Source organism: Myotis nattereri (assembly GCF_964212035.1).
Source record: "Myotis nattereri genome assembly, chromosome: 1".
Lineage (NCBI taxonomy): Eukaryota > Metazoa > Chordata > Mammalia > Chiroptera > Vespertilionidae > Myotis > Myotis nattereri.
In genome coordinates, this window is record NC_138075.1 from 74,159,471 (window position 1) to 74,176,726 (window position 17,256).

A 17,256-nucleotide genomic window follows, 5' to 3' on the forward strand; every position below is an offset into this window, starting at 1 on the left:
CTAACAATTCTCAAAGAAAAGAAAAATGTTTGGTCTTTTCCAGACTTTGCAGCACTACATGGAACCCCCAGTATATCCCTTTGTAGAATTTCCAGAATAAATATATCAGTTAGTCAGGAGGGAGTCAGAGAGCCCACTCATTGTATATCCAGAAAGAGCTGCTGTCTGTGCATTTAGGACCTGACCCTCCATCTAATTGTGTATCATTCCAGGAGTGGACAGTGCTCCCCTCATTCCTCTTGCCCTACCTCCTCTGAAGACCAGGGAGGTGGACACGCCCACACCAGTTATCACTAGCAGTGCCTCTGCGATTGGAGATGGGGAGGAGGCTTGGGTCTCAGCTTTTCAGAAGCTGGCAGTGGCTCTCTGAACGTTGCCCACGCTTAGTAATACAAGTACGTTTAGGAAACTTCACCCCTCAGTCTTCAGCGCCTGAAGAGATGTAGGGAAACCAGTGCCTGTGAGATTTATAATTTTCATGCTCACTGAAATACAAAGCTTCCTTGTGTCTGAATTCTCCAACCAGCACACAGGAATATATATCTCACAGAAGGCACCACGGGTAAATATGTCAGCATGTGCCCCAGCTGATGAAATAGGGTTCTGTTAATGACTCTCACCAGGATAGCAGTGAATTCCGGACTATCTGATGAAAGGATAATTGTCTGCTGAAGAAATAAAATGGAAATGACCCTCCAATTTACTTGCTATCAGAGGGAATGGAGGATGGCCAGGGAGAGATATTGGAAACTGGTTATGACAGTTTTTCTCCTTTTCCTTGAGATCCAAATGCCCAGGCCCACTAACTTTCAACTTACATGTGTGCATAAATTAAGCCACTGCCTTGGACTGGTCTTCAATGAGCTTATGGAAGCACAGTAAAGATATTGTCGTGGTTGGAGAAAATGGCAGTGCCTCCGATGCTTTGTTATTGGAAAGACTCGAAGAAACAGCAGGGCTTTGGAGTTATGCCCGGTTTGAATCCCAGCTCCTCCACTTACTGGGCAAATGGCTTAACCTCTCAAAGACTTGGTTTCCTCAGATAAAATGAAGATGTGCTATATGCTCTTATAGAATTTAAATGAGATGAGGGACATGACGTTTTTTCATTGTTTTTAGTTTATCTTTATTATTGAAAGTATTACAAATGTCCCCCTTCCTCCCTGCCACCCCAGTGACACCTTCCTCCCCTCTGCTGCCCCTTCCCCAGGCCTTCACCACACTATTGTCTGTGTCCATGGGTTATGCATATATGCATATAAATTCTTTGTTAATCTCTTCCTACCCACCTCCTTCCCTCTGAGATTCATCAGTCTATTGTATGCTTCCTTGTCTTTGGAACTATTTTGTTTTTCAGTTTATTTCTTTAGATTCCACGTATAAGTGGGGTCATGTGATATTTTTCTCTTCCCTACTCGCTTACTTCACCTTCCATAATAATCTCCAGGAGGGACATGAAGTTCTTTTTTTAATTTTTTTTTATATGTATTTTATTGAGTTTTTACAGAGAGGAAGGGAGAGAGATAGAGAGTTAGAAACATCGATGAGAGAAACATCGATCAGCTGCCTCCTGCACATCTCCTACTGGGGATGTGCCCGCAACCCAGGTACATACCCTTGACCGGAATCGAACCCGGGACCTCTCAGTCCGCAGGCCGACGCTCTATCCACTGAGCCAAACCGGTTTCGGTGACATGAAGTTCTTGACACACATTAGATACCCAGTATATATCACTTGTACTTCCCTCCTTGCGTGCAGAGTCCACTGTTCTCCTAAAGACCAAGCCCAGAATTCCGGGTCCCTCACTCAAGACAATAAGAGTAGCCCCATCTTAAGGGGATAAAGAACCCAAGTCCCATGCTGAATGGGAAAGGAAGTTTCAGAGTGACATCCTGGGAGTATCCATGAGCTTTTTCTCTGTGTAGCGGGAGGCCAGTCTTAGTAGGTCTATTTCACCACAGAAGCCTGTGAATTCTCTTTCAAGTATCCGCTGTACAAATATCCCCCTTCTCAACCCTGCCCAGCCCTCTCTACAGAATCCGAGGTCAGCTCAGCCTCTGCGTTTTCCCTCTGGGAGAAATGGTTCTTTTCTTGTCATGGCACCACTGTCCCCCTCCTGGCAGGGCCTTCATGTAGCCTTTCAGGTCTGCATTCGGAGTTGAATGTGGCTCAGAGCAGCCTAGAGTATGTTACTGGCTAGGGAGCAGTTTCACAGGAGGAGGTCACACCTACCCTGCCTTTTTAACAACGTTTTCCTTGCAACATCAAAACAAGTAGAGGAATTTACCTTCCCAAGAGATGAGTGATAACAAGAAGTGAATGAATGGTGTGCCTCTTGATTTAACATGACTTCTGACTCATCAAGATAATGTGTCTCTATAGTCAAATTTATATAAGAGGATCTTCATCTATCTCCTTACTAAGATGAACCCCAGGGTACCTGTTTGCATATCAAAACTCACCCCATTATGACCCAGACCTTTCCAGCCCCAGTGAACCCTCTCTCTTTGCAGTTGCCTGAGGATTTGTGTTTATGTTATAACGCCGAGCTCTGCAGTGCCCAGGGTAAGAGAAGTCCTGAGCATCAGTGTTCCCAGCTGCCTACATTACTCATCACAATAGACTGAAGCTGCAGTAATATATCCTTGGGTTAATCTGAAGATGTGCAGCAGATGATAAAATGGTTTTTTCCTTTGTCCTAAAATGCTAGGTTAGAAATGGCCTTTCCTGGAGTTCCAGGTGGGCCTGAGCCTATCAGTCAGGGGTTTCTTCAGACCAGCAAAGCCAGGGCACCTCCCAGCCTGTCTCATGGGTGGTCCCTAGGATTACTCAGAGTTCTTACTATATTGAAAAGAAAGCAGTTGAGGCAACTTAGAAACAAACTCTCTGCACCAACTCTGCTTTTTCTTGCTACAGCGTTTTCTGTCCATTGTTCTAAAAGAGGTTAAATTTATTAAACATATTTGAAAGTGACTTTTGTTGAGCACTATCAATAAAAGGACTTAATGATTTCAATAACTTAGTACAGTGATTTTAAAATCACTTTCTGGACCCAGTCCTCAATGCTATGATTCTCCATATTGTTATTTCTTCCAAATATTACAAAAGACATAATATTCATACAGTGTTCTGGCAGGCTTATTCACTGCTGGCCTAGTAAACAAAAACAATAACTAATAGCGTTTGTTGTAGGTTACAATGCATCAGACAGTCTTCTAATCACTCTACATGGAATAATTTATGCAACGTTCACAGCAACCCCACGACAGTATTATTTTTATTTGACAGATGAGGACAATTGAGTCCACAAAGGTAAGTGACTTGCTCAAGGTCACACAGTTAACAACAGAATCAAGACTCAAACCCAGGGAGTCTGGTTCTAGACACACGTCCCTTCACTGCTATTCACTACTGCCTCTTGAGTGATATATAACAATTTAGCACATCAGTCATTCATTTCATCAAAAGCGTAGGAATAATAATGGTACCTTACATATAACTATTGACATAATCATGGATGCATCACTGTACCCATTTTACAGATATAGAAGCTGATTTTTTTAGTAAAATCACAGGTCCAGTTTTCTGTAGCAGGTAAAGACTGGAGATTTATACTCAGACTCAGCCTTCTGTGTCTTCAAGATCACTCCCCACTCCATGCCACCTCATTAGAGAGCATTTGAAAGGACAAGTATCTTTTTTTTAAATTTTGTTTTATTTCTTAAAATATTACAAACAGTAGTACATATGTCTCCTTTTTATTTTCCCCCTTGACCCTCCCTCTGCCTCCCTTAAACATGGGGTGCAGGGCCCTTCTGAATCATTTGGAGCCTTAAAAGCCCTCACAAGGTTAGCAGTTGCTTCCTCCAGATAGAACGGATTTATAACACAGAATGTACAAAAGCTATATCCTGATTCTATCATTTTCTAGTTTCAAAATCTTCACACTTCTCACATTTTAAAACTAGGTGTACTTTATCAGATGACCTTTTATAATGTACTTTTTATTCAGACATACTTCCCATTATGTTGCTCTGAGTACTTGCTAAATGTATGCTTCCTATCACGTGATTAGCAACAGACTCTCTTCAGTTTCTAGATAATATTGATCCCAACTCTGTATTCTCTACACCTATGTTTTAAAAATAGGCTCAGAGTAGGACTTGCCTACAGAGGATCTTATCAAGTGTTCTGACAGCAACTTCTCCCTGGCACCCACTCTCTTAGAATAAAAGGGTAAAAGGCAGTGTCATTTACCCCAAGGACATAATTGCTGGTCCTGGTGGTGGTTTTCAACTGAGCAAGTAAGCCAGGCAGGAGTCTCCCTGCCAGTGTTCCTGGGAAAGGCCCTGGCAACTATGGTGTATCAAATTCCAAGTCCTTACCCGCTACATGAACCTGAGCCTGTGATATTACCAAAAACATCAGCTTCTACATCTGTAAAATGGGTGTAGTGATTCCCTCATGGCTGTCAATAGTTGTTTTTACCATTATTATTCCTACGCTTTTGATTAAATGAATGACTGATATGCTATATACCGCTCAAGAGACAGTAGTGTGTAGCAGGTAAGGGGTGTGTCTAGAACGAGACTACCTGGGCTTGAGTCTTGTTTCTGCCACTTACTAACTGTGTGACCTTGGTCAAGTCACTTACCTTTGTGGACTCAATTGTCCTCATCTGTCAAATGAAAATAATACTGGCGTGGGGTTGCTGTAAATGTTGAATAAATTATTCCTTGTAGAGTGATTAGAAGAGAGCCTGACACAGTGTAATCAACAACAAATGCTATTGCTATTGTTTTTGTTTCTGTAACTCCAGGAATGAAATACTAGGCTAGCACTAAGTAAGCTTGCCAGAACATTATTTAGAAGAAATAGCAGACACACACACACACACACACACACACACACACACACACACACACCACCCTCCACCACTACCACCTCCCAGTCTGCTGTCCGTTATTTCAGACACCAGTCCAGAGTCTGAGCACACATTGAGCAGGTTGAATTCTTGTTTGTTCTCATTTCTGGCAGCTTGAGAGTTTCCTCTGAGACTCATGCTGTTCAGGCTGCCCACTCATCAGCCTAGGAAGTCATTTCTCATTGCTCTTCTCACACTGTTTCAGAAAGCCAGGTTGTACTTCAAATGCAATAGCATGACCAGACCTCCTGTGTGCCATCTTACCTCCCACCTCCCCCGGGTGGCCTGTGAGCGTTTCCTCTAGACTCTAGAGTCCCACACACCTTTTTCTTGTTCTTTGCTCACCAGGCCGCATTCCCAGAGCTGTGGCCTCCATCAACCAGCATCTCCTGAAATCGGACGACGTGGTGAGCTGTTGCCTGGACCTTGGGGTGCCCAGCATCTCTTTCCGCATCAACGGGCAGCCTGTGCAGGGGATGTTTGAGAACTTCAACACCGATGGGCTCTTCTTCCCTGTGGTGAGCTTTTCAGCAGGTGTCAAGTAAGTTATGGCGTGATCTCATGGAGAGTAGCCGTTACCCCACCTCCCACCACTCCTATGAGCTGGACGTGTGGAAATCTCCTTCAGGGCTTCAGCACCAGAAGCCAAACTCTCCCAGGAAGGGAAGAGCAATGCAAAGCCATTCATTCACTCCATATATACTTATGGAACACGTACCTCCTACCAGGGTTATAGAATGTCCTCAGATAAATAGAAAGATCAATGATATAAATCCTGTGTAGAATTACTTTAACAATTATGAAAAGTATCACATGCACATTCTAAAAAGCTTAAAAGATAAAGTCATAAATAAAACAATAAATATCACCCATGATCCCATCATTGAGCTATAATCTCTTGATATTTTGATATATTCTCTTCAAGTCTTTCATTCTACAAATATGTGTGTATATTTTTAATTGACATCCCCCTAAATCTGAAGTTTTATGTCTTGATTACTTTTCATTCAGGAGTAAGTAATGAGCCTTTTCCTGACTCATTAAGTATCCTCTTCCAAATGATTTATATGGCCATATAATGTCCTTTTGTCTGGCTCTCCCATTATACAGCCATTACTTTGTTGTTATACTTTCATGCTGATTCCACTTCATTATAAATTATCATGAACATCCTGGAGCATAGCTTTGTCTGCATTTCTATTTAGTGCCCCATGCAAGTAGGTCAAAAGGAATGAACTTTTTGAAGTCCAAGTTTATAATTATGTGGCCAATATATTTTCAGAAAGATTGTTTGAACAGTTTGGAATTTATTATCAATAATTTTGAAATCTAAAAGGCTCTGAGAAACATAAACTTTTTATGATTTATTTTACCACAAAATCTGAACTAAATTCATTTTGTGGCAAAGCTATCAGCAACAGAAATGAGGCTATTTTTAGTCTTTATTCCACATCTTGTGAATATTTACATGTTTAACTATAGAAATACTACTGTATTTTATTATGGGGTACAGCCCCCCACCTGACTGGAGGAACTTTTTAATATATTACATGTACCTTCTTTCTTTCTTTAAATCTAAAAAATTCTGCAGTCTAATACACAGCTCCAAACTTTTCATATAAGTAAAGGATTGGGTCTGTAGTATCACTTAAAGCAACATAAGGGAACACCCAACTGAATGGATCCTCGTGAACTTTTTCTGTTATTGGTTATTTTTCATCTTTGCTAATTTGAGACAGTTGTATCTTAAAGTCGTCATTTTTCTATTTGATTAGCAATGTGGTTGAGTTTGTTTATGCTTACTGTTTTTATGTATTATTTTAACCCAATATCTTTGTTAATTTTGTGTTTTCTGCCTTTCTGGTATTAATTTTGGAACAATTTTTTACATATATTAAGTCTGTTAAACTCTTGCCTTATAGTTTTCAAATATTCTCAGTTTGTGATTTACTTTTGAATACATAATTTTTATTTTGTTTTTCCCTTTTACAAAAGTAATGTAAGTCAAAGAAAATAGCAAGACCCCATAATCATACCACCAGAGATAATCATATTACCCTTTTATTTATGCATCTCAATATTTTTACATTAAATTGGACTTGTACTATGCATGCTGATTGTCTACATACTATTGCTAACTATTGTGTTCATTGCTCTCCCTCTTCTTTGCACTATTTGGACGCCCTAGTAATTATTTTAGTCTGACAATACATCTTAACATCTGGAAGGCAAGATCCCAATTTAACTCTTTTTTCCCAAAATTTTCTTAGCCATCTTGCTTCCTGCCTCTTAAGGAGATCACCATCAGTTGAGAAGGAAACTAGTTAGGATCACTGTGGTGTCCATGGAAACCATTGGAAAGGGCCATGAGAGGAGGAGAGTTGTGCAGAGCAGAGCTTTTTGTGGGACCACAAAAAAAGCCATCACAGAGCTCCCAGCACCCAAGTGATGGGATTTCCAGAGTGACAGCCCTGTGATAGGCTCAGCACCTCCTGTGGATGGATACATCAAGATATGTTCACATATTTATAATAGAGGATAAAAATTCTGTCCTGTTTCCAGTAAATAAACTATTTAGGAATAAAACATTATCCTTTGGAAATGATATTCAACCTTTAGAATTTGACACAGATTTGCAAGCATGCACAGTATATACAGTAATGTATGTTTGCAAACACACCTAGTGGCACAATATCCACGTACTTACCCACAAATCCACACATGCATATTTATAAGCATACTCATATAGATGTGTATAATATACTGAAATTAAACATTATCATTGCTAGGTATTCTTGTAAGAAATGGAGGACCACTACAGTAAAAGTTTACTAGGTTTGTAAATTTACTTATCACCAGCTTTAGCAAGAGGATTATACATTAGCCCCAGGGACTAAATTCTAAAAGTCGGGAGTTCTTTCCTGTGTTTCTCTGTGCGGATGATATTTCCATGAGAATTTCATGCCAACTCTCCTTCATGTGTGTGGTGTGACATATCATTCCTCATCCGTATCCTTAGGAGCAGGTAGAAAACAAGGAGCATATTAAAAGATATAGGCACTATAAGCACAAAGAAGCTGAATGGACAAAGACCCCCTGGCAGCTGGAGGAAACCAATGTAAAGCCCCATTGCTCATCTTCCCACTCCATTCCCCAAGAATAAAGAGAATGAATAGAAATCTAAATACAAGGTAAGAGCGTTTGGCCATCCACCTGTTGACTCAGTGCCTTCTTCTGGAGGAACTGCTCACTCTGAGCCGTCAGTGCCCAGGCCGGCATTTGCCTGGTGATTGCTGGCCATGGTCACCCAGCGCCAGTGCCCCTCCCATCTTTATCTTCACCACATCCCATCTACTGGGTTTTGCTTCCCGTCTGAGAGAAGCACTTAGCTAGAAGTCAAATCTCTCCAGCGGGATCTTTTCCAGTCTTCTGGTTTATGGACTTTTCTGAATATTTTGTGTTTAGAGAATAGTACATCCAATCTTGCCTGCTGCATAATGATTTTTAATCATTAACTCATCCATCTAACCTCCCTCAGAGCTATGAGATAGGAGATAGGACTTTTAAACGTGTGTGTTTTTGGTGTGTGTGTGGCAGGGGAGGGGGCAGTTTAAAAACTCTTCTCTTGGCAAGGAACTGCAGCTAACAGGTGAAGAAATAGGTGACTGATAGGTATCCACCTGTAGATCTTTCTAGCAGTTTGTCTCTCAGTCAGCAGATCATGCAGCTTTCTCCATGCATGGGAGAGAGAGAAGCAGAGTTCCCAGATGAGAAACATGAGATGGCTCACCCATTTATAAGGCACAGCTGCTGAGAGAATTTAAGAAACTGAACTGTGCAAATGTGCTGACTTGAAAAGCTAACACCTTAGCTATGAGAACTTCTTGCTTATTGCAACTCAGCAAGCTCCAGTGGGACGCCAGGGGCTTGATGTCTCTCAAGCCTCCTTTTCTGTCAGGCAAATATCACCTCTGAGATATTCCTGTCTTTGGTTCTGAGAACATGATATGATCTGAGAAGAGATGGATCGCAGTTGGCCTGCGTTCTTGGGAAATACCTTTCACCAAAAGTATGTCCAATCCATCACATGGTGTCACTGGTCAGGGTCAGTGCTGGTCCTGTGTCAGTTTATTTTCACTCATGAGCAAATGGGATCGATGTCCTAATACTGACTGTCACATCAGCTGGTGAGGTGTGATTTGTACTGAAACACAGTAGTTCCCCCTCTACTGCTTACTGCTTTAGTTCACTTGTGCAGAGAGCTAGAAAGAGAAACCAGGATCTTAACTCCAAGTTAAAGGATCTTACTGAAAATAAATCTATACTAATAAAAGGGTAATATGCTAATTAGACCGGACATCTTCTAGACCTTCCGAATGTCCTCCAAACAAAGCCATGGTGGCGGGGCCAAGGCAGAGGAAGTTAGCGGCATTCAGGCCAGCAAGGGAGAGCAGTTAGGGGGATCAGGCCAGCAAGGGAGAGCAGTTAGGGGGATCAGGCCAGCAGGGGAGAGCAGTTATTGGGCCTAAACCGGCAATCAAACATCCCCCGAGGGGTCCTGGATTGAAAAGGGTGCAGGCCTGGCTGAGGGAACCCCTACCCCCATGCATGAATTTCATGCACCGGGCCTCTAGTGTATTTAATAATAAAATTGAAAACAAATTATTGTTTTTACCCAATAGAGTAGAATTTTGTCTGTTATGTAGTGTCTCTCCCGGCAAGGTGCAAGACTATGGCCTTTGAGAGAAAGATTCTTCTCCCATCAGAGAAGAACTTAGAAATTTCCTCAATTTTAACTTCTCTGTTGCTTCTAAATTAGATTTCTCCTTTACAGCCTCATTGCCTCCTATTTAATAGTTTTTACTGAGGTTGAAATCTCGTTGTGGTGACCCCACATTATCTTGTAACTAGAGGCCTGGTGCACGAAATTCATGCACTGGGGCGGGGGGGAGGGGGGGTGTCCCTCTGCCCAGCCTGCACCATCTGGGATCCCTCTCAGAATCTGGGTCTACTGGCTCCCAACCCCTTAGCTGCCTGCCTGCCTGATTGCCCCTAATTGCTTCTGCCTGCCTGCCTGATCACCCCCTAACCACTCCCCTGCTAGCCTGATCGACACTAACTGCTCCCCTGCTGGCCTGATTACCCCCAATTGCCCTCCCCTGCTGGCCTGGTTGCTCCCAACTGCCCTCCCCTGCCAGCCTAGTTGCCCCAAACTGCCCTCCCCTGCAGGCCTGGTCGCCCCCAACTGTCTTCGCCTATCAGCCTGGTCCTCCCCAACTTCCCTCCCCTGCCAGCCATCTTGTGGCAGCCATCTTGGACCACATGGGGGTGGCCATCTTGTGCGAGGGTGTTATGGTCAATTTGCATATTACCTCTTTATTATATAGGATTACAAACTATCTTGTTAATAACAACACCTGGTTAGGATGTCCCTGCCAGCAATCATCAAAAAGCAAAAATCTTCTCAATTAGATTTACCCACAGTGAAGTCAAAGGCAGCATGAGTAGTTACAAAATCCACACATCAATATGTACTCTCTTCTATTATGAATATGCCTTCTTAGCTTTCTTCCTGGTGTGATTTGTGGCTGGTGTGATTAGTTTAGCAGGGCTTCAGTGTAACAGCCTTGTTCATTAGAGGACAGAATTTGGGATGAGGCATATGTACCTTGGAGCCCACCCAAAAGGTTCAACTACTTAGATTCCAGGAAATTGTTATTAAAAGGTAGTCTGACCCTACCAAATGGCATCATGGCATGACCCACCTGGGGAGCATTATGCAGAAGCGGAGGATATAGTGAAATTTGGGCACTACATTTTGTTTTGCAGAAAAATTGATGAATTAATCACTGTAGTAGCGTGATTTTCAACTAGTGTGCCATAAGAATTTTAAAACATGCAATACCTGACAATTTAGTGAGGGGCACTAACCTCTTTTTCCTTAGATTGTCAAATTAAAAAAATGACAACAGCCAACACAACAATAGCTGTCCATTGTGAATGAATCAAAATGATACCTGCTTTTATGTCAGATCAGCAAAAAATAGAATACATTTTTGGTGTGCTGCAGAATTTTAATAATTAGTTTGTGTGCCATGAGATGAGAAAGGTTGAAAATTGCTGCTGTAGTAGAATATATGTTATATCTATAAATTCCCCATAGATTATGTTATCATCTTACATAACTCTTTACCAGCCCTTGCTAATTTATTAAAACAACAATATCCAAAGATGGTTGGTGTTTGCAGTTGCTGTTTGTTTTCCCTTGGTATCTACGGACTTGGCTGAAACTCAGGTGACCAACAGCTTAGTTATGTCCAGCTTGCTGTGGTCAATGCTGTGGAAATTATTGCTGAGATAAATATACTTCTGTGACGAACATGATGAGCACTGGCTGGGTTGCCCTGGGCTTTCATCGAACACTGGCCAGGAAGAAATATGAATGTGGGAATGTACATAACTCAGATTTGTCTCCTGTCTAAGCAATATGAACTAAAGAAGCCATTATGAAATCATGAGTTGAATTCAGGTCAACAAAAGCTTGCTAAGCCTTTCTCCTCTTAAGCACAGCCTGCATCCTTTTGTTCTTTGGGACACCATCCCAACTCTCTGGGAGGGACTCAGTAGTAGGTAAGAGTAACTAAGACTAAAGTGTCTTCACATGATTGCTAGCTGTGAATAAGGAAAATAGTCCTTTCTGAGCACAGCAAAGCTTTGATTTTTACTGTATTTTTTGTATTCATGGGTCAGTCTTTCAAATCTGGATATTGGCAATAGGTATTCTCATCTCTTCTGCAAACTGGCAAGTAAAAACGCACAAATCTCAAAAGATGAAAATGCTCATGAGGATTTTTCAATACAATTTGCTCTATTTTCAAAATCCGTCAAGTAAATAGAAAATTCTTCCACACATCCCGAAACTTCAGTACTCCCAGGTGGCCATTACCGAAGCTATTGCTCATTCTGAGATGGAGGATCTGAGGACACAATTGCTTACTGTAATCACTTTAGGAAGAAAAACCTTTGAGAGCTGATGGAGTGTCTGAGCCATGGGAAGGACCCCAGAAGATGACACAAGTGCTTTAGTGGAAGAGATCAAATTGATTAATGAAATTGATTTTACAATCCATTAATGCAGAGAAAAATCTGAGGATAAAGAAGAACTAATTTTAATTAAGAACTCTATTCTTAAATTATCTTTTTTAAAACTTTGACCTTTTCTGTGATGCTGGGAGAGTCCGTGGAACCCAAGGAGCAGGGAAGCATACACCTAAAAGAGAGAGACTTACATTCTATTTGGAAACTTCTCATTTACGAATGAGGCAAAAGATTTCAAAGACAAACACTGAGTGCCAGAGAATGGATGTATTGACAGGAGTAGGTAGGGGGGTGTAACTTGGTTGTTTCTCCTTCGACCCTTCAGATCCTTTGCTCTGGACTCCTTGAGTTCTTGGGCAGAGTCTGCATCCTTATTATTCCTTTTAAGAACAAGAACAATCTTGTCAGTAATTTAAAAGCTCCATGTATGTGGACATAAAAACTCCCGATTTGTACCCGTTTGAGCCGTCCCCCACTTGGCCAGAGGTTTGAGGATGACCTCTTGTCCCTGTTGGTTCAGCTCCTCCCAGTTAGCCAGCCCCTCCCTGTTTCAGAACCTCTAGAGCTGAGCCCAGGGGGTGAGATGGCTGAGGGAAGGGCTGGTCTTCTGGAGTTGCTGAGGCTGTCATGTGGTATCAGCCCTTTGTGTAGCAGCTGTGCAATGGCTGCCTCTTTCCCTTTTGGGGCCTTCTGTAGTTTTCTTGAAGGGCCTCGGGCTGGAAGCCTCTGACACAGGCAATTCTTTTGACACAAGCTTTGCACTTGTGTTGGCTGCTCCCCCTGGCTCCAAACCTCCCTCTACATTTTCCCAGGCCTCCCACCTCCTGAGCCCCTGGGTTTCTGATCTCTGTTCAGTTATTTGCCTTTCTGGAGATGGCTGACAGCTGGCTCATTTGAATTCTCTGGCCTTCCAGAAGCACACTCCTTGGCACCATCTCTCTCTCTCTCTCTCTCTCTCTCTCTCTCTCTCTCTCTCTTTCTCCCTCTCTCTCCCCCATGATCTCTCTCTCTCCCTTCCATCCTCCCATCCTCTCTCTCCCCACCCTTAGCCCTATCAAAGGTAAATGTGTCCCTTACTAAACCTCAGGAACCAATTGTGAAGTTCTGAGTAGGTCCTTGAAGCCCTCACCCTTCCACTTCAGATGGGAGGGAACCCCTACCTCCTTTTCTCCCTGACAGTTCTCTTCGTGTGAATTCCTTACCTTGCTTATCTCTCTGGAGGTGCACAGTGAGCTGAAGCTAACAGAACTGGGAGCTCCTCTGTAGCTGATCCAGCACCTCACTCCAGGATGTGAAAAAATTGGCATTCGCTCAATTGTCCTCCTTTGGGAGCTCTGCTAAAACTCTGATACAGAGGGTAGCCCATCCTAATATCCTCAAATAAAGTGGATTTCAGCCATTTCATTCCTTTCCTTTGATTCTTTCCTATATCTCATCCCTAGTTCTTTTCTTCAACCTGGTCAGTCTGGATTTCCCTGAATGAGCAAGTGAGTGAGTGAGGAGGAGGAAGAGGACCCCCAATAGTGGTGGCGACTTGTTGGAGCCCATCCCACAGTCTCTGGGCAGCTCCTCATGGGCTGCGAGGGAAGGAGCCACAGACGGTGGGTGTGCCTGGAGCCAGCTCCTGTCCAGTCCCACCTGCTGGGAGCTGGGCTCCCGTCTGACAGGCTTTGGAAGCAACCCAAGACCAATCCTGCCACCCACTGAAGCATAGCATTATGGCTTGGAAGACGATGCTTCAGCAAGCAGTAAACACTGATTAGTGGCTATGTAAATTTTTCATTTTACAGTCTGTGTGGCCATTACAAGAGATAAGATTAAGATTTATCTTTGTTCTCCTTTTAATAACTGAATATACATGCAGAAAGTATTGTTCTTCCTTACTGCTACATGGAACTCCGCCTTTCTTGATTTGTTATCTTTCCAGAAGAGGACAGCCGATTTTAAAATGTAAGAGAAATTTTAAAATGAAACAGAACTGGCAAGAGAGCTCAAGAATAATTAAGTTCCAAGTAGCAAAGAACGCACTTGCCATACAAGCTCCCAGCTCAGCTTCTCACAGGAAGGATGCTCAATGAGGAAAGGCAAAAAAATCCCACACTCATTCTTTGCTCAGAAAGATCCCGTTTTACCCCATAGTTTCCACATGTCAGGAACACAGTCTGTTCTGTTACGGATGGATTGGGGAGTTCTCAACAAATGGTTGCAAGGCTTAGTCATTATTTCCTGAAGGTTAACAAAATTAGTAACACTGCAGGCTAATGACTCAATTTTGTTTTAATGTCATTGTTCATATTCTTAATATATGTAGATCATGCCCTGTTGCATAACATTTAATGTAGGAACATTTGCAAGGGATAATTGTGGTGCTGACTCTGTAACATTGTGGTTTAATACATTAAATCGGGAAAGTGGGAGGATTCATATTTCTATAATTAATCTTAAAATACTGTTGGGATAAAGAATGTATTTGTGTTGGAAAGGAAAAAACCTTAAGGTCTCTCACTTGGGGAGGTTTGTATTTTCCATTTTCACAATCAGGCTATGTCCACAGTCACAGTGACTCAGCCCACACTGTGACTTCGCTTGCAAGGCTGCCCTGCCAGAATGAAGGAAGTGAGGCCTAGTGGAGAGTATTGCTGTGAGAGTTTTGCTGGGTCGCAGTCCTTCCTCTGTGTACCTCACCTCGCTTCACACACACATGCCCACTCCATCCACAATTCCTAACATTCCTAATTCCCTCCCCCTAAAGTGGGATGTGGCTGCTTATTTCCATGTTAGCCATCACTACCCCTGTCCAACCCATCCTCATCTCTCACTGTGACTAGATGGGTGTCAGGTGCCTGCAATTGCCTTCAAATTGTTCCCCAGGCCTGTCTACGTAGAGCAACCTAAAAATTTTTATCTTTTCTTAAAATCCCTCAGAAGCTTCCCACCTGGAAGAAAATCTCAACTCCTTCTCCTGGCTCACAGACCCTGCCTGGTCTAGCCCTGCCACCTCCCACCTCATCTTCTGCCCCTCGGGTGCTCCGTGTTCTCATGACACCACCTCTACCCAAGCTCTGTCTACCTCGGGGCCTTTGCACATGTTGTTTTTTCTGCCTGTAATGCTCTTCCTCTAGATTTTGAACTCATTAGCTTCCCCTTAATCCTAAGGGTTAACTTATATGTCTCCTCCTCAGAGATGCCTTCCTTGACTCCAATCTAGGAGCAACCCTCTTCCCCAACTTATTTTGTCTCCCTCTTTATCCCCTCACTGGATGTCTCCCAATCAGCATTTAGACCCATTGGTCTAGTTCAGTGGTCGGCAAACTCATTAGTCAACAGAGCCAAATATCAACAGTACAACAATTGAATTTCTTTTGAGAGCCAAATTTTTTAAACTTAAACTATATAGGTAGGTACATTGTTATTAACTTAATTAGGGTACTCCTAAGGCTTAGGAAGAGCCACACTCAAGGGGCCAAAGAGCCGCATGTGGCTCGCGAGCCGCAGTTTGCCAACCACTGGTCTAGTTGGATGCCTACTCTGTGCTGTGTTCAGTGCTAAATCCTTAGTACGGAGAACATTGCAAGTCCTAGGAGCTCAGTAAATGGTGGTTAAGTGGAGGGAGTGAGCGTTGTGTGCAGATGCTATGTGTGTGGACTGATTGCTCCTGTGTGAAATTATTGTTGACCCTGCCGGGCTGCATACCTTACCATGTTTTCATTACTTAAAACTTCAGTCACATTTCCTCATCAATTTAATGTAGTTGCAGTTCACTTGGAAAAGCTGTATTTCTAGTTGCTAACTTAGAAGCATGTGAATATCATTTTGAAATACTTCACCCTTTCCTCCTTGGGGTCCAACCCTAATGCTGACCTAACTTGTAGACCTGGGGCTGAAATTCAGCCAGAATGCTGAATTAAAATATTAAAAAAGACTTCAGCACATGGTAATTAGTGCCTGCCATTCCTATGAGCCCCCGACTGTCCTTTCCCCTTCCTTTGGCAGTCCCTCCAGGCACTGGTGAAGGGAGCCAAGGAATCTGGCTTGGAGACCAGCAGGATGGTTGCATCCCTAAGAAAAGCACTGGGGACTCTAACAAGCAAACATTTTGTTCCCATTTGGCCCCTGTGGCTGTGGCCACCTGAGGATGTTTCCTCAGAGTCGCCCTCATATGGCTGCTTTGGAGAACTGCAGCCCCTGCAGTGTACCATTTCTATTAATGTCGCCTGGCATGTATACCATTTGTGTTTAATACTCTGGTGCTACTAAATCTTTTGCCTTCATCTAAAAATAAGAATTTCCTATTTTCCTCAGGTAGTTATATCGTCCTTCCTTTCATTGACGTGTGACTAATCTCCCTCAGATTAAAAGACTTAAAGTTCTCACGCACTGATTCCAATCTTATTTTTAGAGAATAATACCATCATCCCTGTATTCTTTTTAATACCCTAGTGATAATGTGTATAGTGACTTATCCACTAGAGCATAGATGTTTTTACTCTAGCGATATTAACAGTCAAACTAAGTTTTAAGAACGTGGCTGATATGGTCACCTAAGGACCACATGCAGTTCTCTGTCCACTGCTTTTGTTTCACACTTTTGGATGTTTGCTGTGCTGAGTCTGAATCCAGTCACTTCCCACAAAATAACTTGGGTGTAGGGAAAACTGATCTTGAATTTGTGTGTATTTGGACTGGGGTACTTTTTTAACCTCTCTCTTCTTGGTCTCTCCAAATGACACAGAGTGCGTTTCCTGATGGGTGGACGTCATGGGGAATTTAAGTTTCTGCCTCCCTCTGGCTATGCCCCTTGCTATGAAGCCTTACTTCCCAAAGAAAAGATGAGACTGGAGCCTGCCAAAGAATATAAACGTGACAGCGACGGCATTAGAGATCTTCTGGGAACCACCCAGTTCCTCTCCCAGGCTTCTTTCACCCCGTGCCCCATAGACACCAGCCAGGTAGGTTCAATCTGCCAACAGGAGGCAACTCATGAGGATGAAGTAATAGGGCTACATCATTCTTTCTCTGTTGTCTATAGAATTGTCATAGAATGTGAACCACTGTTATTCTTCATGTTTCCACCATAGGCGTAGATTGAGCTCTTTAAGGATTTCTCAACTGATGGACAAGTTAGGCACTGGCTACTCACAAGGCACTGGTACTAGGCTCTGTGATGCACAGGCAGAACTGTGTTGGTATTCTCTGGGAGTTCACAACCGTGTTGAAGAGCTAAAAAGTGAAT

The 17,256-nt window shown here is 42.7% G+C and overlaps 1 protein-coding gene across 1 annotated transcript in view; it reads left to right on the forward strand.

Moving 5' to 3' along the window:
* The window catches only part of RYR3 (ryanodine receptor 3), a 548,626-nt gene that overhangs the window by 303,220 nt on the left and 228,150 nt on the right, over positions 1–17,256 (forward strand). The window contains exons 19-20 of the mRNA XM_081108039.1: positions 5,274–5,466; positions 16,756–16,972. Coding sequence (XP_080964165.1) covers positions 5,274–5,466; positions 16,756–16,972 — 410 coding nt within the window. The remainder of the gene's footprint in view (positions 1–5,273; positions 5,467–16,755; positions 16,973–17,256) is intronic.